General features: G+C 40.0%; 1 protein-coding gene across 20 annotated transcripts in view; it reads left to right on the top strand.

Moving 5' to 3' along the window:
- The window catches only part of LOC100696506 (membrane-associated guanylate kinase, WW and PDZ domain-containing protein 1), a 90,215-nt gene that overhangs the window by 41,986 nt on the left and 22,543 nt on the right, over positions 1-25,686 (top strand). For 4 of the 20 annotated variants that reach the window (XM_025901405.1, XM_025901402.1, XM_025901411.1 and 1 more), the window contains 11 exons: positions 11,507-11,626; positions 13,443-13,631; positions 14,745-15,012; positions 15,291-15,338; positions 15,604-15,686; positions 16,271-16,318; positions 18,385-18,442; positions 18,599-18,711; positions 20,002-20,124; positions 21,345-21,530; positions 21,747-22,358. In XM_025901405.1, the coding sequence (XP_025757190.1) occupies positions 11,507-11,626; positions 13,443-13,631; positions 14,745-15,012; positions 15,291-15,338; positions 15,604-15,686; positions 16,271-16,318; positions 18,385-18,442; positions 18,599-18,711; positions 20,002-20,124; positions 21,345-21,530; positions 21,747-22,358 (1,848 nt within the window). The remainder of the gene's footprint in view (positions 1-11,506; positions 11,627-13,442; positions 13,632-14,744; positions 15,013-15,290; positions 15,339-15,603; positions 15,687-16,270; positions 16,319-18,384; positions 18,443-18,598; positions 18,712-20,001; positions 20,125-21,344; positions 21,531-21,746; positions 22,359-25,686) is intronic. The other 16 variants (XM_025901414.1, XM_025901404.1, XM_013275092.2 and 13 more) reach the window with 13 other exon arrangements.

Genomic DNA, 25,686 nt, shown 5'->3' with positions numbered 1-25,686 from the left:
ATAATTATTCCAGTACTCAGAGCATCTACTCTAAGGTGAGAACATTCCTCTAAGGTGTGCAACTTCAAGGTCTGTAATTAATTTCATAGCACAGCTCAGATGCTCCTGCAGTTTATGGTGCATGTTCAGTAGCAGTGAGTGAGTGGCCCAGTATTAGGAGTGAGGATGTGGGTCACAGCATGCACTCAAACAGGCCACTTCAGGGACACATGTCCCCTGCTCCAGAGCTTTTTATGAACTGCCAGTGAGGACAGAAGCTGGCTTTGCTAGCTTGATATTTATAGTCCATACTCTGAATACACTATATATATGTATTTACATGCTGCTTCTGCCCTCTATCTTTGTCTTATGTAGCTGAAAAAGGTTGGGACACTGGCCACATACAGCTCACAGCTGCTCATAGCAAGTGATAACTTGTTCAGCCAGGTTGTCACTACTGGATTCAGCATGCAGAAGGCAGGGCACCGGATGACAACTCTAGCTGTTAATACATTGGCATATTACCTGCTTTATTCTCACATCAGCACAGATCAGCACACTCAGACTTCACACAGACTTTGTAGTAGGGAGCTAAAGTCTGTTTAATGTCCTTACTGATTGCATTTCGTACTGATTTGAGTTCTCCCAAGCTCCCCTCTTGGGTAATGTCAAGAAAAGTTCATAGCTGCGGCGCATGTGTGAGAACAGCTTCTTCTGTGCATATGTCAGTGTGGGTGCTCAAAACGGCATGTGTGTTCTTGTTGTTATTTGGTGTCCTATACAGATTGGAGCTAAATTTAGATCAAAGTGCAGCAGTGATAAACGTAGGCAGACACGCAACACTCTTATGGTTGTACTTCACTTCCTATTCAGGAAGGTCATTAAAACACAAATGCATAACAATACCATCCAGTCAATTACACAATAATTTAATCACTCTGCAAACTGGAAAAATATGCTTCACAAATCCAGCATTACTGCATTAGATTGCTTCGGGTTAAGTGAGTAGTGCGTCTCTTTCCTAAATGCTCACTTTATCTACGAAATTAAAAAAATAAAACTGAAGTCTGAGATAACTTATTGAAATTGCTTTTAAAATTATTTTTGAATGAAATACAAGAATGTTATTTAATCAAGTGAAAATGTCAAAACAATCTACTGGCTTAAGTCTCTCAAATGTGGGTTTGCAACTTTTTGTTTTGTATATTTGTAAATTAAATCTATCAGTCGATTTATCAATGTTAATTAAATGTTTGGGATTAAAGAAATCACCTTTGGGTCTGGAAAACTGACAGCTTTGTTGATAAAAAAAATACATCATATAACAGCATATTAAATATTATTTAGCAACATATAAATAAATTAAAGCATTTTTTCCTTCAAAAAGGCAGAAACGACTGAACATTAAGTGATTTTGCTTGTTAAAGGACCTATGACTGATTAGCTGAACTGACCAATTCATTTTTGCCAGTCATCTAATCAGTTCATTGATATTGCACAGAAAGGTGTTGCAGCACTACAGTGGCACAGTCGCAGAGACGATGTTAATGATGTGGGAGAGGCGAGGACAGGCTTGCCTGGACTCTTTTATCCTTTTAGCAATGCTCTGTGTGTCTCAACATCACAACACCAAAACAACATGAGGGTGGAGATGTGAGGAAAACCAGAGGCGTGGTTGTATGTTTGAGTGAGAAAGTGTGAGTGGTTTGCTCTGCAAGAGATGTCACGTGGCCATTAGGTGATTATTTTTGTTGTGTGTGTGCTGTGTATCTGTACTGCCTTCATCCTCTTTCACTCTCTCGTTCTCTTCTGTGCTGTTCCACCATTTGGCAGATGCTGTCTGTCATAACAGCCTTGTACGTCCTCCCCTCCTCTCCCTGTGGGAACAGACCGGAGCGGCTGATTGACATTGTTAAGAGAGAGTTTGGTACTGATTGGATGTTATGTTTGGTTTGTAAACTCTGCAAAGAGCTAGCAAAGATATACTTTTTGTAGTGGACACCTCAGCTAGGAGTGGTTTGCCGGGGCCTGCCCACTAAAACCCAGAAACATTTCAGAAGTATCAAGCGAAATAGACAAATTAACCTTACATGAAGTGAAAAACTAAGATAAAAGAGGGGAGGAGTTGATCTTTAGGCACAGACCATTCACACCAACAAAATGTTTAACAAATAAGGAATTAGGAAAATGTTTGAGATACTTGGATTCTTAAAACAGTTTGGAGAGTGACATTTATAATTATTCATTTCAAACTAATGTAAAGTGCACTGAAATGGATAGGTGAGTGACATGGGTGCAAATTTTTTTTTCTTTCTATTCCATATTACTAATGGAAATGACGTAAAAAAAGATATAAAAAGATCCAAACCTCACTTTAAAAGGTACAGGCAAACCTAATGCTTTAAATGTTCTGCTCTATACCTTATTTCAGTGTATACTAAAGTAAAATAACTAACACTGACTAACGGTGGAAAATAACAGATAGAAAAGTTCAGGGTATCCTCAACAAGCCATCTCAGTATCACTATCATCAGACAGAAATTACCTTTACTGACTCATCCGCTTATTTTAGAATCTTTTCAGTTTTACAGCCTCCTCCAGAGTAAATATATGAGGTAAATAGCAGACTGACAGCCTACAGTCGCTACATATGAACAGCGGCCACTTGCTTGTCCTACAGTGGCCACCATAGCTAAGATTATGCTCTTGAACTGGGAGGGATGGCGAGCAGACTTCAGTTGACTGCAATCTGTAATCCACCCACATCTAGTGGTGGGATTTTTACACACTGTACCTTTTTTTTTTTTTAAAGATTTTGTTCTAGCAAGTCAAACAGTGATTTGTTAACCACAACACATTGCATCACATGACTCTTGGTGAACTGGCTGATCTTTCGTATTTTGTGCAGAATCTTCTTTAGAAAGCAGCAGTCAGACCTGCATGTTTAGCATGGTCTACTACTTTGACACTGATATGATATTGAAATGTCTGTTTTTAGTGAAATATTTCAACAACTGTTGCATTAATTTTTATGACAAATACAAGTCTCCATCAGTGTGAACTGGAATCTTGGTAATCTTGTCACTTCTTATCCAGCTTCAGCATCACATCAAATCTCCAGCTGGTTTAATTGTTTTGGTTTTTGACCAAATAGTGGCAACATTGATTTGAATTCCCATTGGCTGTCTTTTGTGTGTTTATCTACTATAATGGTTAACATAAAAACATAGCCATCAAAACCATCAGCTGCTTGCTTGGCAGTAGGCTCTTAGTGCTCTGTCCAAAATCACTTCCTACTGAATGTATAGTCTGCTTCATTTAATGTGCACTATTATATTTAGCAGCCTGAATTCTGAATGTGTAAATTTATCCATGAGTGCACAACAGAACCAAAAAAGGGTGCACATAGCAAGTAAGTACGACTATTTTTGCTAGAGCCCCACAGTGCAATGGTGTTAAAATGACAATGACTCAACCGTAGACAATGATGATGCAAAATTACAATGGTTTGAGTACATTGACCACATTCTCCATTTCCTGCTCACTGCAGAGCAAACATGCCAACAAAGCAAATAGTTATGTGGAAAGCATGCTGGAATGTAAAAAAAGAAAAAAAATTACATTTTTTTAAATCCAAGTTGAATTCCTACTTCTCCATATCCCGCTTTTTATTTTTTTTCAAACACCTCAATATTCTCTCATCTACTGTCATGCTGAGATTTGCATATTTCAACCCATGCATGTGTCAGTAGAAAAACTATCCTCAAAGAAGTCATTAACAGTCATTAACAGGCTGCAGAAGTTGTGAACTCAAACTCGGATGAAATTACACAAAGCTGATCTGTGACGGAATACAATTGATGGATTTCCTGTTTGTTTTACATGGCATACCCAGCTTATTTGCACAGGATACGCCTCCAATAAATGTTATTTCAGCCCTCACCGTGCAGCTTTAGATAAAGGTTTGTTATTCCCGCTAAAATCTTGGGTTTGTCCTGTGAGCTGAACTGAAACTGAAGTACTTCAGTTCACTATTTCGTACCTTTGGGAAACACCAAAGACATCTTCAGCTAATATGTGACCAAGGTAGACATTTAAACCTTTTGGGAGGAGGGGGTAAAAGTTTGTGAAGTAGTATTCATGATGAATAAAGAATCACAGAATGGTTAAGATTAATGACTGTTGCATTTCACCCTTGTAAACTTCCTTTGTTTTTGAAAATGTCTCTTTTCACATTTAAATGAATGTTAAGTAACCCAGCAATAATTTGGCATAATAGAAAAGACATTAAATGTGTAGCATTTCACTGAAAATAAGTACTAAAAAGTGAAAGTTTGTGGAATATCAGTGTACTTGTACTTTTCACCAGTCTGATATATAATTGGTTAAAACGTATCAAAATGTATCTCATTTATACATATGTTGCTTATAAGCCCTATGATGTATATCATTTACTGTTACAGGCACTGTAGCCTGCACTGTGCTACTCAACTCGCCCCATGAGCCTGTACTATAATTTAACGTTGTACCTGCAGTAATATCATATGCATGGGATATATAGAAGTTGTAAATAATTAAGTATGGTAAAGTAATATTTGTATTTGCTGTTGCATCACTCAAGATATGCGCTGTTACAGACATTACAGTTCTGATAAGTCGACAACGTCACACATAACATTGGAGATTTTAATACATATATGCTCTAAATAACATTCATATCAAAAATATTCTCATTAATTATAAGCTTTTTGTTTTATTAAAAAATCTAACATTGAATTGCTCTTTAAAAAAAATAGCAAGGATTTGTGAAAAATTTCAAAGTGGGTAAAAATCCCTTGCTTTTCACACTCCAGCCTGCAAAAGTAGAAATATCAGGTTTTTCTTTTTCTTTTTTAAATGTTGTGTTTAAAAACTGACATTAGAGGAAATACAAATATGTTTTATATCATAATTTAAAAGGTATTTGCAGTCATATAACCCATAAAACCCTCAACATAAACTCAAAATTATATTATATACTGGGAAATAATGCGTTTCACAGAAAACTCCCCTGTGTGTGTGTGTGTGTGTGTGTGTGTGTGTGTGTGTGTGTGTGTGAGAGAGAGAAATATTGTTGCATATCCTTACTATGTTAGTCAGTTAATATCCACTACTGAATAGCAGCCTGTGTTACACTAAGAGTGAGAACTGATGGGTTTTTTTCTAATATTTTACGGTCTTTACCTTACAATAGAAACCACTTTGAGTTAAATGTTAATGTGAATTGGCTATGTAAATAAAATTGAATTAACAATGTTAGCAGTTTACTAAACCAACCCTATGTCATCATATATATATTTTTTTCCTGGTCTTAACATTGAGTGGATTTAAGACAAATGTTCAAACAGTAGTGAACACACAGTCAGCAGCAAGTCCCTGTGGTAGCTTCAGTCTGGGTGAGATTAGTATGTTTGAGTTACTGTTGAAGGAGCTCCTGTGTACACTTGAAGCCTGACATGAAGCCTCTCTATCGGGAACAAGCTGTCTAAAAAGCAGTCTCAGCCCGTCACTGTTATATAATACTACGACTGTGTTGTTTATGAGTAGCACAAAACGCATTGTGCTAGATTTAGGTTTTACATAAGACATTTTTAATGCTTATTGCTGCAAATTACAATAATTATATAGCACAAAAAGCAAAGCTTAGAAAATGTATACAAGGTCTGCCAGTATGGTTTCACTATTAACAAATAATCATGATGTTTTAAAAATTAGGATGGGTGTGTATCCAGCAAAGGTACAGAAATTCAGAAACATTTTCTTAATCGTACAATGAAATGCTGAATTGCTAATTTGTTGAATGTGCTTGTAGGTTCTGGTCTGTAATAACTGAGTAAAACAGATTTTTAATCACTAGAATATCAATTGGATATACAGGGAAAGGAACGGAAAAAAGTAGTGAAGTCAGAAATTTAATCCACTCTATAGCCTTGCAATAAAGTGCAATGAGTTTGTGAAGCTTATAATGTTTGTCGAGAGAGATCATCCATCCATTTGTTTAGTTTTAAGCTTTGGATTGTGCCGTTGTACTGCCTTGATTTATTTATTTTTTTATAAGGGGTTAGTGTTTATGTCCACCCTCTGTACCAAACTTGGTGAAAATAGAGTATTTACGTGCACTTTTTCATATGTTCTCTGAGCGAACAGCAGCTCAACTTGTATATGTTTAGTGTTAAAAGTGAAGGCGTTTCCAAATGTGCTTGTTTCTTATTTGCCATCCGTGCTTGTACAGGCTGTTTTCTCACAGTAAAACAATAAAGTCCATTGATGGCTGACAGAGTTAGTTAATCAGAGTTGGGGTCAGGACTCACCATGGCACTGTCATTGTTTAACTGGACAGAGAAAATAGACATTGACCACACTGATAATTCAGAGTTGAGTCTGACCTCACTGCTACTGTCCTACTACAGTGAAAGCATTGAAGCTCTGTCTGTGCTGCTGTTTATTCAACAGGGATTATCTCCTACACTTGACAAAATGCCTTTAGTTTTGTTTATGAATCTGGCAGAATACACTTTTCTAGAAAGACATCAGTGATTCTTAAGACCACAAATCTCCTCATCAAGTAGACTGTCAGATGCTGAGTTTTTAAATCTTGGCTTTGCAAAGTAATTTGTTCTGTGGAATAGCAAAGGGAAATGCCGCGACGTAAACGAACACAATATTAATTCCTAGCTCCTTTATAGTGAAACAGGATTTATAGGAACAGCAAATGTTTGGCATTTTTCCTTTAGGAATTTAATTTTTTCTTTGTAATATGACTTTTACAGTAGACTACAGTACTTCCATCTGTAAGGTTTTTCACTGCTGGATTTTGACAAAACAAACATCACTGTATTCGTTAACAATGCCACCTTGGCACTGTAGCACTGAAGTGACTGTTTTTCTTAAGCTGGTGTAACTTTGTAAGGCGCATAACTGTGGAGCTGTGTCATTAGATAATTGTTAACTTGACTTCCGTTCTTTGGTCACTGGAATATTAAGAAATTTCAAAAACACAAAATGTGTAGTGCACTGTCCAGTGAATCAACGACAGCCACTACAAGAGTATCAAGTTGGGCTCAGTCTGGCGAACAAGAAGATACAGTAGTGTGAGACGTTTGCCTTCAGGGTTTACTGCAAAAGAAAAAGATCGTGGCTTGGATTAAAATGGACCCTTTTCACAGTGTTAACCACGTGTTAAATCTGGTTTTAAAAAGCTATTTTAACCATTTAAAGACAACCTTCTTCTCTGCAATAAATAGGTTTATCTGCATACACACCTTTACAGTGCATCTACTACATGATATAAATGATTGCGTTCTACATGACACTTTTACATTATTTTTAAGGTAATAAGTACTTTATTTATCCCAAAATTTGGGATAGTGCTCAACTTAACTAGTTTAAAGATTAGGCTTTTTATCTGTACTGTAGTTTTTGACTAGTCTTTTTATCCCGAGCCATTATAAACAAGACATCACAACATTACGATTCCTCAGCTGCAGTGATGGTCCTGGAGCAACATTGGTTGTGACACGACCATCTCAGATCGTTCCACCTGTTAATTCTGCTCATTTATAATGCTGATAATACTGACCAGTGATTCAGCTGCTAAGAGATCCAAGCATGATGATGCTGGTCACAAAAGACCCTTTAAATGTTAGATGTTGTTTATTTAATTGATTTATTTCATTCCAGAATTAGTTTAGGTGTGAAAAATGTAAACTATAAATTTCCAGTAAAATTCTTCTTATAGTTTCTGCTTTAATTGACTACAGTGTAAGTAAGCAGCGAGCCCACGGTGACTTTGTTTGGATTGAGATCCAGTGCACGGGGATTTATGGTTGCGACTTTATTAAATGCACCCAAATATGATGACATTTCGGGAATGGATTGCTCGCAAGCAATAAGAGTGGTTCCTTACTTTAGTGATGCAGTTTCACTCATGGGGTTTAAAAGACAAAAATATTTTAAGAGAATGTTGTTTTATATATGATGGTGTGCTGATGTAACAAAAGCTTTAATATTTTATAATGCGGGCACATCAGAATTAGTCAGCCTATCAGAGCTCTCTCTACTGTGGGGAATAGCCCTGAATAACAGCTCCATTCCCAGCTCAGCAGACAGTGTCATTAGAGCACACCGAGCCTCAGAAACATCATCTTCCACCATGGGACCACCCAGTGGTATGACTCAAACTCCCAGAGACTGTTACTTTCATCTTATCGTGATCCACTAAGAGGAATAAAAAGCATCACTTTGCTCGTGTATTGCTGCTGTATACAGACAGTTTGATGATTTATCATGCTTTCTTCATGTGAGTATTTTTGCTCACGGTTTAAGTCTTAGACAGCCTTGTGTAATAAAATTTCCTCCTCCCTTATCTATTTATCTCGAGTATCATTTTCAAAATGGCAGAAAGCAAAAAAGAATCGGCGTTTCCTTTGCGGGGCAGGTGTGGGACTGAACAGTGCTTGGTAAAGACTTGTTTATTACAGGGTGTTTGTGGGCTGGATGTACCTTGAGGGATAGACTGTGTGCTTGCATACTGGACGGGCTGAGGAAAATAAACATGAAAGTCTTTTTGTACTCCTCGCTCGACTAGAACAGTGACTTTAAACTATGTGAGAAGCACAATTACTGCACCCATCAACTTAAAAGCAATTCCGTGATCCCCTGACAAGTCTTCTAAAATGACCAACAGATTAATATTTGTATTTTTGCCCATACACCTATATTATACAGGGAGTGCAGAATTATTAGGCAAATGAGTATTTTGTCCACATCATCCTCTTCATGCATGTTGTCTTACTCCAAGCTGTATAGGCTCGAAAGCCTACTACCAATTAAGCATATTAGGTGATGTGCATCTCTGTAATGAGAAGGGGTGTGGTCTAATGACATCAACACCCTATATCAGGTGTGCATAATTATTAGGCAACTTCCTTTCCTTTGGCAAAATGGGTCAAAAGAAGGACTTGACAGGCTCAGAAAAGTCAAAAATAGTGAGATATCTTGCAGAGGGATGCAGCAGTCTTAAAATTGCAAAGCTTCTGAAGCGTGATCATCGAACAATCAAGCGTTTCATTCAAAATAGTCAACAGGGTCGCAAGAAGCGTGTGGAAAAACCAAGGCGCAAAATAACTGCCCATGAACTGAGAAAAGTCAAGCGTGCAGCTGCCAAGATGCCACTTGCCACCAGTTTGGCCATATTTCAGAGCTGCAACATCACTGGAGTGCCCAAAAGCACAAGGTGTGCAATACTCAGAGACATGGCCAAGGTAAGAAAGGCTGAAAGACGACCACCACTGAACAAGACACACAAGCTGAAACGTCAAGACTGGGCCAAGAAATATCTCAAGACTGATTTTTCTAAGGTTTTATGGACTGATGAAATGAGAGTGAGTCTTGATGGGCCAGATGGATGGGCCCGCAGTCCGACTCAGACGCCAGCAAGGTGGAGGTGGAGTACTGGTTTGGGCTGGTATCATCAAAGATGAGCTTGTGGGGCCTTTTCGGGTTGAGGATGGAGTCAAGCTCAACTCCCAGTCCTACTGCCAGTTTCTGGAAGACACCTTCTTCAAGCAGTGGTACAGGAAGAAGTCTGCATCCTTCAAGAAAAACATGATTTCCATGCAGGACAATGCTCCATCACACGCGTCCAAGTACTCCACAGCGTGGCTGGCAAGAAAGGGTATAAAAGAAGAAAAACTAATGACATGGCCTCCTTGTTCACCTGATCTGAACCCCATTGAGAACCTGTGGTCCATCATCAAATGTGAGATTTACAAGGAGGGAAAACAGTACACCTCTCTGAACAGTGTCTGGGAGGCTGTGGTTGCTGCTGCACGCAATGTTGATGGTGAACAGATCAAAACACTGACAGAATCCATGGATGGCAGGCTTTTGAGTGTCCTTGCAAAGAAAGGTGGCTATATTGGTCGCTGATTTGTTTTTGTTTTGTTTTTGAATGTCAGAAATGTATATTTGTGAATGTGGAGATGTTATATTGGTTTCACTGGTAAAAATAAATAATTGAAATGGGTATATATTTGTTTTTTGTTAAGTTGCCTAATAATTATGCACAGTAATAGTCACCTGCACACACAGATATCCCCCTAAAATAGCTAAAACTAAAAACAAACTAAAAACTACTTCTAAAAACATTCAGCTTTGATATTAATGAGTTTTTTGGGTTCATTGAGAACATGGTTGTTGTTCAATAATAAAATTATTCCTCAAAAATACAACTTGCCTAATAATTCTGCACTCCCTTTATGTCCAGTCTTGATTAAATGTAAGTAGTAATGTTAGTAGTGAGTGCAATCAGATTGAATATTCAGTTTGTTTTTAGTGTTAATTAATAAGCTATTCAACCATCCAACAAGCAGTTCTGAAGGATTATACTGATAGCTTTAGTTGTGTTATAAGGTAGCGATTTCTTTTGTAGTTTGAAATCCTGCTTAATTCAGTGAGGTTCAACTGAATGTGGCCTGCAGTGCTTCACACTGGTGCAAGGGTTGCATGTTACATTCAAGTCTCTTGTTTGAGCCGGGTTTTGCAGTACCTCCTGCTTGTATGTAAATGCTCCTGTACTGATCACAGATGGGTTGCAACTTCCATCAACCATCTGGCACGTCATCTCATCTCCCTTCAATAAAGTCAAAGACACAATAGCCCCTGCCTCCATTGTCTGGTGTCAGCTTCCTCCTATAAAGTGTTCTCAATACAAAGTAAAACACAGCAAACTGCTAATCATTAACTCCAACAGGAGATCCGGCTCAGGGCATTTGGGCCAGCAAGAAAGACGATGATCAGACTTCTAATGAGCATTTCTTTCAGAATTATGTCAAATACTTCCAGGTATAAGCTCCAGCTTTATTTTGTCTCAAATTAAAAGGCATTTATTGTACTACGGTTAAACCGAACGGCACCTCAAAATGCAGTGTAGCTTCCAAGCAGTGAACATGCATGCTTTAACAATCGATAATAATTTAGTTAGGATCCCTTTGGCAAAACGACTCTAATAGTATTATGTCAGTCCATTTTACAATTTCAAACTCACCATGAAGAAATTGAGAGATTGATAACACTATCAGGACTAGCGTATTGCTAAAGGTGACCTTTTTTCATCTTAGCGGGCAGCACTTTCCCATGAGACGGAGCGATGGCTCAAGATGCAAAGCCTTGATTTAATTTCCTGACATAATATTCACAGCCACTCAACAGACACTGCGCTTCCAGTGATGGCTCTGAATTACAATCACACCCTCTTCATTTCAGAACACTTTGCTGCGGCTGGTCATCATCTCAAAAAGCTGAATGAATCTTGCAGCGCTGGCTGCATTTCTAACATTAATGACAGATTTTTCGGTTGAGAGAGAGAAGTATATTGAACATGTTGCGCAAGGAGGAAAAGTCTTATTTTACTGTCATTCTATCCTAAAGATAAGAGTTGACTTTAGCAGCTTATTATTAAACTATTTCTTTTTTTTCCTACCCCTAGGTACAACCCGCCCCCCTAGAGACGGAGAGGTCCCAGGGGTGGATTACAATTTCCTGTCTGTGGAGGAGTTCCTAGAACTTGAGGAGAGTGGCACGCTACTGGAAATAGGAACATATGAAGGTGAGGAGGAGGAGGAGGAGGAGGAGGAGGATGATGATGATGATAATGATCATAACTGGCACTTCATGTGACTCATGATTGCGCAGGTGTCCTCATTCTCCACAGATACAATGAGCGTAGCAGCCATCACAGTGTTTCGTACATGTAGGCAGGCTACAAAAGCATGCATTCAGTTGATTCTGATTATACAGTGCATGATGGGGGAGATGCATCCAGGAGACAGCAGGTCACTCCACATCTGGCCCTCTCACTCTGATTAGGACGGTGCTGTGCAGCGCTAAGTCTCATACTAACACAAACCTGTGTGTTTGTGTGCGTTGTTGTGGGCACGTGCGTGCTTGTTCACAAGGCAGTGTGTTATGCAGGCCTAAGTCAGATTTGTGTGTGGTGTGTGTGTGTGGTGTGTGTGTGTGGGGGGGGGGGGGGGGGGGGCTTGGTTGGGAGGGAATGTTACGACATTAATCTGCTTGGCACCGACTCTGCTGTGTGTTGGCACGTTTCTTCCTTTCACGCAGACAATGTCAAATACCTATCCACAGGAGGCTGTGGCCATCCACGCTAGCAGATGAAGAGTGGATGATTGATTCTCAACAAAATCTGTTTCAGATGCTCAAATATCTCTAAATATAACTATAGAAATAACTTTTTTTTAAAACTTGATTTTAGCGGAAGAGAGTAATTCAAGGGAGAGGTTATGACCAAATTTAAATGATGGTTTGACCATCTGCCAGATGTTCTTATCTTCCTTTTAAGTTTAAAGATAGAAGATTCATACGGGTCACATGCATGAAAATGTAAAGCTATAGAATCCACATGAGTAGCTCAGCTTAGCATAAAGGGGGGACAAAATCAGAATTGCAGTTTCTGGATAGGGCAGGTTACCCTTTTCTCCCTGCTTCCAGTCTTAAGTCAAAGCTCGTCAAACTGGCTGCGGGGTGTAACATACTGTATTGATCTATTGAGTTTTGCAAGAAAGACAATGAGTATATTTTTTACCAGACAGGCAAGCAATAATTCACTGCTTCTGGTAATAGCTGGAAGTGGTTCTTGTTTACAGTCAGTTGCTTTGTTTTGTCTTTTACATCTCAGATAAGCTTGTAGGTGGGGGATTTGTTTTGTAACCCGTGGACAGAGCTAGTTTAGTTGTTTTTCATTTCTAATGCCAAGCTGCGCTAACTGGTTCCCCAGGCCAGTTTCAACTGCAGAGTAGTTAATTGATTGAATGTATGGCTATTGAGTTCACACTGGCATTATGTGGTGTACATAACACCATACAGCATATACATTATATACTAACTTGAAGAGTACTTTGAGAACTCAATTTCCCACAAAACCCAGACCTTGTGATCAGACCAGCGTTATATTGAACAAGCTGTTTCTTTGTTTGTGTTAGATTTTGCTTAATCTTTGACAATCAAACACTAAGTAGCTTGTCACATGATACTAAAAACATACTCAAGGATGTAATATTGATTCCCACTTCCCCAAAACAATTTTTTTAGAGCTAAAAAGCGACTAAAACAAACTGTTCTGAGCTGGTCCACAGTTTTGATCGCTATGCTTTAAAGCCTCAAATCCAAACTAAAATCTTTTAGCTTTCCAACCAGCTTCTGATTTCTGCAATTTCTAGTCACATTGTGATCCAGCTTTATGTCTTTTCCTCCTAGCGTAAGATTAGGAGGTTTCATAGATGCTCTTCCTGCTATCTCCCCGTCCCCAACTCTTTCATTTTTATCCCCATCTTCCTTTCTCTGTTTCTCGCTCTCCCTCCTTCTGCGTCTCTCTCAAGCATACTAATGTCCTCCCTGTTGCCTAGGTAACTATTATGGGACCCCCAAGCCGCCAAGGCAGCCCATCATTGGGACAGTGATTCTCAGTGATGCAGGCTCCCATCAGTCCACCCCAACACGCACCAAGTCCTACAATGACATGCAAAACGCCCGCGTAGTGCCTGCTGACGACGACGATGACGACCAGGCCACGGAAATGAACAACAGTTTTACAGGTGAGGGCACCGCTGCCGATCCCAAAGTTTGGAAATCCAGCTTTCTTGGTTTCCGCATGTGTAGCATTCCCCGCGTGTGCTTTGCTTCTTCTCCACTGGATGTTTGTTTAAGCGTGTCTCGGTAAACATGTATGTACCCAAGATTAGGAACACACAAGGAAAGAGATAATGTGTGTATGTTTATTATCCTCTCCTCTGCTGTACGGTGATGGGTGTCTGGCGGTTACATCATGTCTTTGTGATGCTGATTCCTTTTCTGTGAGCCTCCAAACACTGCCATCTGCCTGTGAGGAGGGGTGTAGTGGGGGAAGGTTTAGATTACAAACTGCACTCAGTGTTCATAATTTTCTCCTTGCCACCACCTTGCTCTGGTTTCAATAACTATATTATTTTTTTCTCACTAAATTGCCCCTAACATTTACTCACATTTACCAATTCTGAATATTTGTCCCTTGGCTGATTGAAATCATGTTTATGCCTGCTGATTCTCAGCATATGTCAAGAGATTAGCTGCCGTTATAAACTAATTCCTAAACAAAAAACTAAAGAATGAGCCAAAGTTTTTCACGATTCTCTTCCTCCTGAGGGGGTTTATCCTGTTTTGAGTGCAAGACATGGTGTCTTTTCTTTTTTTTTTAACTTGATCCTGTGAAACTATGCCCTCTCTGTGTCCCCCTGCTAGGCTGCCAGAGTGTTGAATTTGCATTTGATCAACCCTGAAAAGCCCACGGAAGTGGTGGAGGATATTTGGCCAAAACTGGGGAGGGAATGGGAATGGGGGCTGGGATTGACTAGCTTTAGGAGAAAAAGGCCTTTGGGCAGAGAGGTAAAACGGGTGGGGGTCAAAGTGGGTTTGAGAGACAGTTGCTGAGGAAATTAGCATATTCCTGTGACCCTTTTCAATACACTAGAAATGGGCGGGAACCAAGCAGCGGAAGGGAGAAGTGCTAGCACTTTAGTGTGGCTAGAGATGCCTGATGTGGTCTAAAGGCAATCAAGACTGAGCATGTTTGCTTTTTTTAATGTCTTCCTTTCCTGCATGCATGAAATGTGATTATTATTTTTTTTTGTTTGTTTTCTGTTGTTGTTCTGTGTCGTTGTTACGTCACCCAGGATCCTTAGTACGTAGTCTCTTTCCCTCTCCTTTGCTGTGCGCAGGTAACCCTAACGACCAGGATGAGAGCCGCAGCGGCATTCTCCGGCCGTACCCTGCACGTGACAGTGCTCTATCCTGTGGTCTGAACAATGCGGCCACCTCTACCGCAGAAAGCGGGCAGCAAACCCTTGCAGAACCGCAGGTCTCTCCAGAAGACCCGCTGGGACCACTGCCTGAAAACTGGGAGATGGCCTATACTGAGAATGGGGAACTTTACTTCATAGAGTATGTATCAACAGACTCTCAACGCCGCCTGTTTATACATTTTTTTTGGCCATGGCTCACGCTGTAGTCGGTGTTTTCTGCATTTTACCTGCACTATTATCCCTTCTGTTCGTCCAGTTGCTTGTCTTCCCACTTGATTTGGTTTTTAGGCCTTCCCAGCCAACCTGCCCAGCCCCCTGGGTGCTACTGCTTTCCTGTTAATCCCTGCATGTCCCGATCTCAAAAGGAGATCACATCCTGATCACCTGACTACCTCCACCTCTCTGTCCTCTCTGCAGCACGGCAAAGGCACAACACCAGGACATGGCTGTGTATTTTCAGAGCTTGTATGTTCATTTCTGCTATCACTGAATTACAGAATGTTCTTGTTTAACAATTGAGGGAAAAGTCAGGTCGCTTACTGTTTATTTCCTTCCTGTGCGCCTCTGTTCTTTTCATTTGTGTTTGCAGCACACCTTCTGTCCTCTGCAAACTTGCTGACATGTTTTTCCTAATTCTCATTGATGCATTCGTGTCCCCCTGCTGTGCTTTTATATGTCAGTCTGACAGCCTGTGTTGAATTATTCGGTTCTCTTGTTTGCTTCCTCTCAGCCACAATACAAAGACCACATCATGGCTGGATCCTCGGTGTAGAGACAGAACCTCCAGACCGCTGGAAGAGTGTGACGATGATGGTAAGCTTCTATTCCTCATTTACGAAATCAAAGCGTTCATCCACACTCCTGTGTAGTGGTTCGGGAACAGCGGGGGATGCTCCGGGTCTCAGAAGTGAGGCTCCTCTTGTTTATTGAGTGATGCCTTTGTTAATTTCTGGTGCTGTTTTTAGTACATTCATTTGGTTTTGATTGAAAGATTTGTTGGAAATTGGAATGTGCTACATTTGTCTTGTTGTTAGCTCTACTGTCATCAAAACCTGACATGTAATTTTCAAATAAACAGAAAAAAACGTTTGATAAATTCCAAATGACACTTTGTTTACGCCTCACTCCAAACACAAATTGCATAATTGCCCCATCAAGTGGTGAAATCTAGAATGGCACCCCAAGTCTCAATAGATTTCTCAGGGTATTTTGAGATGTTGTTATATTCCAAGACAGTCTTTTTCTAAGGGCTTTCCCTTTTCCTTTGTCTTTCTCTGACTGGTCACGTCATTCCTTATTTGCTTTGGATTCCTGCATCCTTGATCCACTTTCCATCTGCTATCGTCCCTTTTTTTTTTTTTCTCTTCATTTTCTCTTCTTTGTTTCATCCTGCTTTGTCCTTGGAGAAGAAGGGATACATACAGAAGACCTGGAGAGTGATCTAGGTAAGGTTTTTGAAGGTTTTATGGAGGATATTCTGCTAGGTTAAAATTATATTATTTCAAAGATGCCATTCAAAACTGATCATCTCAAAGAGGAAATTTAATTGGGCATCGGCTTCAAATCCAAGGCCCTGAATTCTGTAAGGAAGATGTATGTATTTAGTTTAGAGCAAAGGTAGCTGCAAGGGTTTAAAGGAGTTTTTTTTTTTTTGTTTGTTTTGTTTGTTTTTTTTTACACTAACAAAACATGCATAATGCTCTAGTGCAGGGATGTCCAACTCCAGTCCTCGAGAGCTACTGTCCTGCAGCTTTTAGATGCATCCCTACTCCAACACAGCTAAATCAAATGGTTGGATTACCTCTTCAACATGCCATCAAGTTTGGCAAAGGCCTGGTAACAAGCCATTCATTTGATACAGGTGTGTCAAAACAAGGATGCATCTAAAAGTGCAGGACAGTAGCTCTCGAGTGCAAAGTTCTATTTTCATCTCATGGTGCCGAGGGATGATGACCATAATATATTCGACTGGATTTTGTGGAAAAAACGTGTTTTTGTTTTTTTTTTGGTTTGTTTTTTTCTCAAATATCTCACACATTATCAAGCAGAGCTATAAGTAAGAATACAAATGCCAGACTCATCAGAATGGATGTTCAATCTTTAATCTGCCCGCTCCAAACTACAAAGCCTGTGTAATGTCTGATTTCACCCACGTGAGAATAGTGCAGTGAAGATGGCTTCAGTTCAAGGATGGCAAATAAATCCGTCCAGTGTACCATCATAACTTGCATCTTAGTACGTGTCGATTTTTGGCTGTTGGTTTTATATTTCTCGCTCTTCTACCTAGATATATAGGCTTTAGGATTGTAATAAAACCACAGTATTTATCCATCACATGCATTACAATGAAATATACTGTATGCTATTGTTGATCCTGAATTTTTTTCCTAACATCCATTTACGGAGGTTGTTTGTTTTAGGAGATCTGAATCATGTAATTTGCATCGGATGCAATAAAATGTGATATTTTACTGCATGAACAAGAAGAGTTATTAGCCGTAAGTGCACTAGTACCATCTGTAATACTGAGGTTTCACTGGGACACAGGTAGATATATGCACTCAGTTTTCTCGCAGGCAGGCAAATTGCTCATTTGCTGATTCTCATCCCATTCGCAAGTAACACAAACAGCCATGCAATGGAACGCAAGCTCAGTCTTAAACAAGACTCTGAATGTCTGGCTTCGAGCCTTTATTATTCCAGGCTGCTCAGATGCAGACGGTCTGTGATTATTGATTGTGAAATCCAGACTCTTATAAAAGTGTTTACTGGACTTCAGAGAAGCCCACAGGAACACAAGGAGGTAATGTCTTTGTCTGAAATCAAATACAGCGAGATAGGAGATGTGAGATGCCAACATCTTAATGGGAACATGTCAGTTTAATAGGCGCGTGGTCATGAAATGTGGTTAGGTCTGTGTACAATGTGTAGGGGTGTGTTCACAGAGGTAGTGATGTAATGTATGGTAATACTTAGCGAAATAACTGCATCATGCTTTTCAGTTATTTATTAAATGGTCAGACTGCATTTGTAGCCTTTGCGGTCTTGTTTGAAGCTGTTTGCTGTTATTTTCTCAGTTATTGTGTTTTGGCCATAATGAGGATAGTAAAATTGATTACAGGCAGCTGGAGAGATATCCAGCTTGTTATTTAATAATACTTTATTACTGGTACCCATGTACTGAAATCCTTATGATGTAAAGGGAAAAGAGAAGCGTTTGTGCTCCAAGCACAGTTTTACAAAAAGTAATAAAGCTGAAGTTTTAACATGGACGATGGAAAAGTGTTTTTCAGTGCTCAGCAGGACAAAACCAAAACTACAATTTCATCCTCTTTTGGCATGTATGTTAAAATCCATCACTGGGATAAAGGCAAGGTGTCCTTTCTAGTGAAATAGTTTTACTCCTATAACTGTGGGACTGAAAGACTGTGTTACCCAAACCAAACTATCCCACTGAGCTCTGCTAAAATGTAATTTTTGTCTTCAATGCTGTGTACCTTCTCTATTTCAGAGCTGCCTCCAGGATGGGAGAGGATAGATGACCCAGTGTATGGGGTGTACTATGTAGAGTAAGTGAATCTCCTTATTGGCAGCTTGCGAAGACAAACGGGGTTTCTCCAGATGAAACACCCTTTTATAAATCTCTTCTCCGCTTAAGTGAATCTGAGACTAATCAGTCTCCAAGTTATTATCTTGTTCTCTTTCCCTCTTGCCCTCTGTCTCAGTCATATAAACAGGAAGACTCAATATGAGAACCCGGTGGTGGAGGCGCGGCGTCGAAAAATCCTTGAGCAGCAGCAACAGCCGCAGCCTCCAGAAGGTGAGCGGTATATTCGAGGTTCGTTTCCTGCCCTGGCACGGCACCATTTCTTTCTTTCTTCATGTCTGTCAGTGTCATGTCCTTATAGTTTGTCCACTACTATCCAGGGCTTTGGCCAGACTGCTTGTCTCTGAATTAATTCGACTTTAACTTACTTAATGAAAATATATATTATTGTTACTGAAATCAAAAGGGTTAAAAATGGATTCTCATAAGGACGTTTCACAAAAGTAGAACTGGCCCAAGCCAGGGGTTGTCTTTGATGTTTAGGTTTTAATTTATGTGATTTATAGTCATAAGTGCCATTTTGTATTTGATCATTTATCCTGCATTACCATGAAAAGGCAAGAATGATGTTTACTTTAGAGATTCAAAAACTTTGAGTTGGCAGTCGAGGGTGAAAAGACTGAAAGAGGTGAGGCAAAGATGCATGCATGAGGATAAGGGCTCACGATGATGCACTAACAGTAATCAAATGCATTGAAACGCAGTATATTAGCAGCAAATTAACTGGCCTGCTTGCTATACTAATGCAATAGCCAGTATTCTGCCTTTCTAGCCATATGCTCTATTCTTATTTCTTAGCTGTGCCAATCCATGAGCAAATTCAATTGGTTCCAGTATCTCTTCTTTTTTTCATCTCAGAAGTAAACTTTGTCTATTATTTATTCATTCAAACTCAGATATGATCAACTCAGTTTAAGTCACTGTTGTTCACGGTACACAAAAAATTCAATACAGTGGCAGACAGTCCAGTGTAATGGCAATGCAACACAGACACAACTGCCGTGATTTAAAGTCGGCATCACTGAAGCTGCCTGTACATCCATAAGAACATTGGAGAACAGACGTGCCAACAACTAACTCAGCATATTTTTAAAAGTGCCACTGACTGCATGAAAACATTACTCTTCACACGCTCCACAGCCCACAAAATGTGATAACTGCATTTCACAGTTTGCATGATGTAAGTCAAAGAATAATAGAGTAACAACATCCATTTCTATTAATTGTGTTCATTTGTTTTAACAGTACTAACACTCAGACTGTGTTAAGTGTTTGTAATATGACGCTTTTGCAACAACAGATATAATTTTGCTGCATAACATTTGCTGAGATCAACAGTATGATATACACGCCAAAAAAACACTAGTAGAAGTACAGATAAGTATGAATAGTACTTCCTTTCAGCTCCGTGTTTGTGTGTATTTTGATGTTAAGTGTTTCTGTGTGCATGTGTGGCATGTAAATACACCTCTGTGTCGCGCGTGTGTGGATTAACGTTTGGATACAAATGTGTCTGTGCAGAGTGGATAGAGGAGCACTCCTCTGCAGCAGCTCCATTGGCAAACTACGCACCAAACCATCTGGAGACCTACAGGGAACCACAGGTCCCACCAACTCTACCTCCTGGCCCTACAGGAGTCAAACGTAAATCATTATGTTTATAGACTTTATATATTATTACTTTTTGTTTTTTTCAAAGGAGTTGTTTCAGCTTGCTTTTTCTTTGTCTGTTTGTGGGTGGCGTTACTCAGAAGGTAATTTTTGGAGTCCATTTGGATCTGGATCTGAATCCAGGAATTTTTGGAAGGGTTCTATACAGTTTACAATAGAGCAAAATTGGACTTTTCACACAATCTTCAGAAAAACAAACTGAAAAAATATGATCATAAACCAATCCAGAAAGCCTTCTGGAACTGATTTAATGCCTTTGTCGAGGGAATTTTTAGCTTTGGCTGAGAAATAGCCTTGGACTACTTTTTTTTTTTTTCTTTTCATTATGGGCTCCCCAAACTACATCCTGTACAAAATACTGTGCAGTCCACCTAATAGCCTTAAATGGTACATTTCATAAAACAGTCAGTTTCTGAGAAAACAGCTCCTTTGTCGGGGATTAAAAAATCTTGCCAATTTCCCAACTTCTGTTATTATACTCTTTCTGTTCAAAGCATTGAAGAAAAATGTGTACCTCAACCATCAATGCATTATTGTGAGATGGGAAGTAGTACTGCAAAAAGGCATACTGTATATTGCAAACAAATACAAACCAAAGAAAATAATAAGAAAGTAGGATTCAAAGGATGCAAGACGAACACAGTGTCCAGTTTTAAAACCCATCAAGTTGGTTTGAACAGAGCTGTGAAAGCAAAGCAACCTAATAAATGCAACACTTTTTCCTAAAAAAAAAAAAAAATAATAATAATTCTACAGTAACATTAGGGGCATACTTTGTAAATAATGTTTCTTTTTCACTGTCAGGAGTGTGCTTAGCCACAAAATGGCTAATTCATTCAGAATAAATGTTTTAAAATGATTTTACACCGATAGATGATGAAAGATTCATCGTGTAAATATCAGTAACAACTGGAGAAGTGGGTGTGGTTTGACCAGTAGTGTTGTTTAAGTGAAAACAGGAAAGTAATTTCAAAAACATTCATTTTTGTTTTCATTTCCACCAAAAATTACAGCTGTGCCTTTTCTTTTCTTTTTTTTCTTTTTTATAGTCGTCACATATTTAACTGCAGTGAATTCATTTGACTTCTGAATCTGAGGGACAAAATTCCCGACATGCCACCTAAAAGTTATTCATGTTCTGTAATGTATGTTATGCGGATGGATACAAGAGTTGTTTCTGGCCCACTCTGCAGGGGGGAAACCTTTCTTTACAAGAAACCCAGCAGAGCTGAAAGGAACCTTTATCAACACGAAGCTGAAGAAAAGCTGCCGTGGCTTCGGTTTTACTGTGGTTGGAGGAGACGAGCCAGATGAGTTTCTACAGATCAAAAGTCTAGTGCTGGATGGGCCTGCAGCTTTGGATGGCAAGATGGAGACAGGTGCAGTACATGACCACCATCCACAGAGGGCACTCTTTTCTTTTTAAAAACGTTGTGTTGTCGTTTCCTGACTCCATCTCTTTATTCTTTGAGTCTAACCGCCACACAGCTGTGATTAATCCCAGATATCACTAACAGTGTAATGTGAATCTGACCTGGTAGGGGTTTTAACTGTAAACGACAACATTACCAATATTGTGATCTTTCTTTGTGCAGGTGATGTCATAGTCAGTGTGAATGACACCATTGTGCTGGGCTACACCCATGCTCAGGTTGTGAAGATCTTCCAATCCATCCCAATCGGCTCCATGGTCGATCTGTCTTTATGTCGTGGCTACCCGCTGCCCTTTGACCCTGATGACCCCAACACTAGCCTGGTGACCTCGGTCGCAATATTGGACAAAGAGCCTATCATCGTCAATGGACAGGAAACGTTTGACCCGCCTTCCAACCAGGCCGGACCCATTAACGGCTTGCGTGAGCCACGGCCGCACAGCCCGTCAGCCGAGGTGGCGTCTAACGGCTCACACGGCTACACCAGCGATGTGGTCACCTTGGCCTCGTCCATAGCCACCCAGCCCGAGCTCATCACTATCCACATGGAGAAGGGAGACAAAGGTTTTGGCTTCACCATTGCTGACAGCCTGACAGGGGGAGGTCAGCGGGTCAAACAAATAGTGGACTATCCGCGGTGCCGTGGCCTAAAGGAGGGAGATATTCTGATGGAGGTCAACAAAAGAAATGTCCAAAATATGAGTCACAACCAGGTGGTGGACCTGCTGAGCAAATGTCCCAGAGGCAGCGAGGTCACTATGCTGGTGCAAAGAGGTATGTATTACAAGTCTTATAAATGTATATCAACAGGGGTGGAGAAACAGATGCAGGTAGTCAAGTTTTGACATGAAAGGCTATGAGATCAAATACACAAAAGAATACAGTGCTGAACAGACAACAGCTTGAACAGTTGGCACACTAAGAGTAATAAGGGGGGGGGAAAAGCAGCAGAGACAAGTGAGGAGGAGAGTGGGTGGCAGGATGAAAATTGGACAGACCAGAGCGGATGAAATGAGAAGAGGTAAAGAGACGATGGGATGAATTAGAATGACTGTGGACGAGCAGATGAGTGTGGGAAGGAGTGGGAGGACGGGTAAGAGCTGAGATGGATGAATGAGAGGGGAGGAGAGGAGGAGCACGTTAGGTCAGGGACTCGTATATCAGAGTCGGCCTTCACTTTTACTACCTGATGTTAGTTATTTGACATGTTGAGCGAATGGTGTGACTTCTCATCTTCCGTGTTGATGTGTTTTATTTCCAAATTACCCTGGAAATTACTTTGGTCCTGAAAGCTTCCTGAAAAGTCATTGTTGAACAATTTCGATTCTGGCTTCAGCTATAATGGTTGTGGGGTTTTTTGGGGGGGGGGGGGGGGGGTGACATGATTGTGGCTGTTTCAGCCAATCTTGCTCCGAGATGCTGCACTTTTGACCTGAAACGACCCGGAGTTAAATGTTTCTCTCGCTGAAATGTCAACAAACCGTTTTGCGTGACAGAGTTTAGAGTATTCACGTGGCTACTGAATGACGTTCAAGGTCCCTCATTTGTGTTGAGTCCTTATTGTTGTTAAATTGTCATTCATGTTGGCTGACCCAGATCTGTATTAGTGGCAGGTTGCACCCCACATCAGTTATGTCCTCTAATGAGCTGACCTTGTGCACTGCAGCTGGAATAACACCGCTGTATTGTGTTAAATGTCAGCATCATTATGGACCAGTGTGGGAGAGAGAATAATATGGATGCAGAGCAGTATTTCCCCCTGACAGCAGAGAGGGAGAGGTGTAAAAGTAAGGAGGAGGCCTTAGGCAGTCACTGGTGACTGACAGCAGCATAGATCATCTCCGTTATGTTTGATATCAACCTGCCAATACTGTTGGATCAGGTGAGTGACCAGGTGATGAGGAACAAAGTACACAACCACAGGCCGCTGCATAATACCTTTTATTAACAGCTGACACACAGCATTGGGGCATTTATTTATTTTAAGGCTCTCTCTCATCCAGTTCAAGGTCACGGGGTACCTGGAACCTATCCCAGCTGTCATAGGGTGAAAGGTGGGGTACACCCTGAATAGGCTGCCAGTCTAGCGCAGGGCTGCTGTCTGAGAATAACATTGATAACTGTGAGATAAACCTTGTAAAAGCCTCTAAATGAAGACTGCCAGTTCGGAGCTTTGATGACAAAAGATGACCTCGAGCAAAATTCAGACAGAAGGACAAAACTGTTACAATGTGACTTACATCTGCAAGCGTGCAGTGTGCACTGACCAATGCAACATTATTGAACTATGTTTAAAGCAGATTTCACTAAAGACCATCTTATGATACTATCAAAGTAGCTGTTCAAGTGACTATTGAGCACACATTATATAAATCTGCCTTTGCATGTTTCTTTCAAGTAGTCTTCAGCAATAGTTCTCTAGGCTTCTTGAAGGACACTGAAAGCTCTTCTTAGGAAGTCAGTTGTTTTCCGTTCTCTATCAAGATGATCCCACACTTTAAATAATGAGGTCCGGGTTCTGAGGAGGCCAATCCATGACTGATAGTGTTCCATTATCAGTTTTTTTTTCTTCTATCCAGATATGCTTTTCCTGCATTAGCAGTGTATTTGGGATCATTATCATGTTTGAAACTTAAGCCGTTGCCATTTAGATAGATAGCACTGATCTGATGATACTTTCCTGCATCCATAATTCCATCAGTTCTGACACCACTGGCTGAAATCCAGTCCCAAACCATGATAGGATCTGCCTCATGTTTTACAGATGGCTATAAAGGCTACACATGGTCACACATGGCTTCTGACCTTCCATTACTGACAATGATTTGAACCAAAGTGAAAAAAACCCGCCATTAATACCTGTTGCCACTGATTTTTCAGTCCAGATCTTTGTAATTTGGCACATCCCAGCCATTTTTTCTGTTTCCCTTCCTAAAGAAGTCAAGCTTCTTGACAGCCTGAGACCATTTTTGATGAGTAAACAGTAGATGGATCAAGTGAGGGGCCATAAATCCAGCAAAGATGAGTCACATCTTTGCTGAATTTTTTTCCTGTTTTTTAGAGACATACTTGATTCTGTTCATCTGCTGTAGATAGGTGTTTGTTTGTTTTTTTTCAAATTGTAATTAATTTTTTTAAAGACACGTGCCAAGCTTTGCATTAATATCTCTTTGGGAATAGCTCGTCTGGTGCAAAAAATCAGACCTGTTAACTTTGGGATTGTTTGTTGATTTTAGATAAAGAAATGGTAACAAATGATGTGTTTTTGCAAAAAGGTTTATGGTAATAAAGCGCCTAAAGACACAATTTAACATTGATTCTTTGCTAAGTTGTTTGTGTATACACAAATACTGGTTTATCCCTTCAGTTAGGTGCCTTTTTATGCTTTAATGGTTCATAGGTCAGTATTAAGTGGCTTACCAAAAAAAGGAAATTCCTCTGAAAATGGTCAGATACAAGGATGGGAAATCCTGGAGAACTATTGCTCAAGACCACTTTAAAAATTAGAAGAAAGTCTGGTACCTTTGGAAGCAAAATGGAGAAAAAAAGAAAAGAAAAATGAGAGGTGACTTTTACTCATAACTGTATGTAAAAACCTCTGCCTCAAACAAGTACCTCAAAACCAGTCCTGGTTCTGCCCTCCATGCCAAGCTGGACAGCAGGACAAGAGTGTAGCAGGAGTCTTTCCTTAGTACTAGCGTGAGAGATGCCAAGATGCCTCAAATAGATATCGTACAGTTTTGTCAGGTATAGCTTGCACGTGTTTAAGAGTGTAAAAACCCACCTTTAGTTGATCAAAAGAAAATTAACTTTGAAGGCATTTATCAAAAACCTGTCCATTCGATAACTAGATCACGTTAACTGTCGATTAGGTGATTTAAAATGCCATTATGGTAAATTATGAGTAGGTGCACGTGACAGATTAACCAATAAATATGAAAAATAGTTTATGGTTGTAGCTCTTGTTCTGATCGAGATTTGTGCTCTGTTTTCTAAGAGTTATGCTGTGACCTTTCAAGGATCGCTAGTAGCTAGCACATAATTGTTCCCAAACAACAGTTATAGGAGGTAAAAAGAGTGAGATAAGAGGAAAAGCAGAGGA

The sequence above is a fragment of the Oreochromis niloticus genome, linkage group LG20, assembly GCF_001858045.2.
Source record: "Oreochromis niloticus isolate F11D_XX linkage group LG20, O_niloticus_UMD_NMBU, whole genome shotgun sequence".
NCBI classification, from domain to species: Eukaryota; Metazoa; Chordata; class Actinopteri; order Cichliformes; family Cichlidae; genus Oreochromis; species Oreochromis niloticus.
The sequence above is the reverse complement of the archived record's forward strand: the minus strand, read 5'-3'. Positions and strand labels throughout refer to the sequence as shown.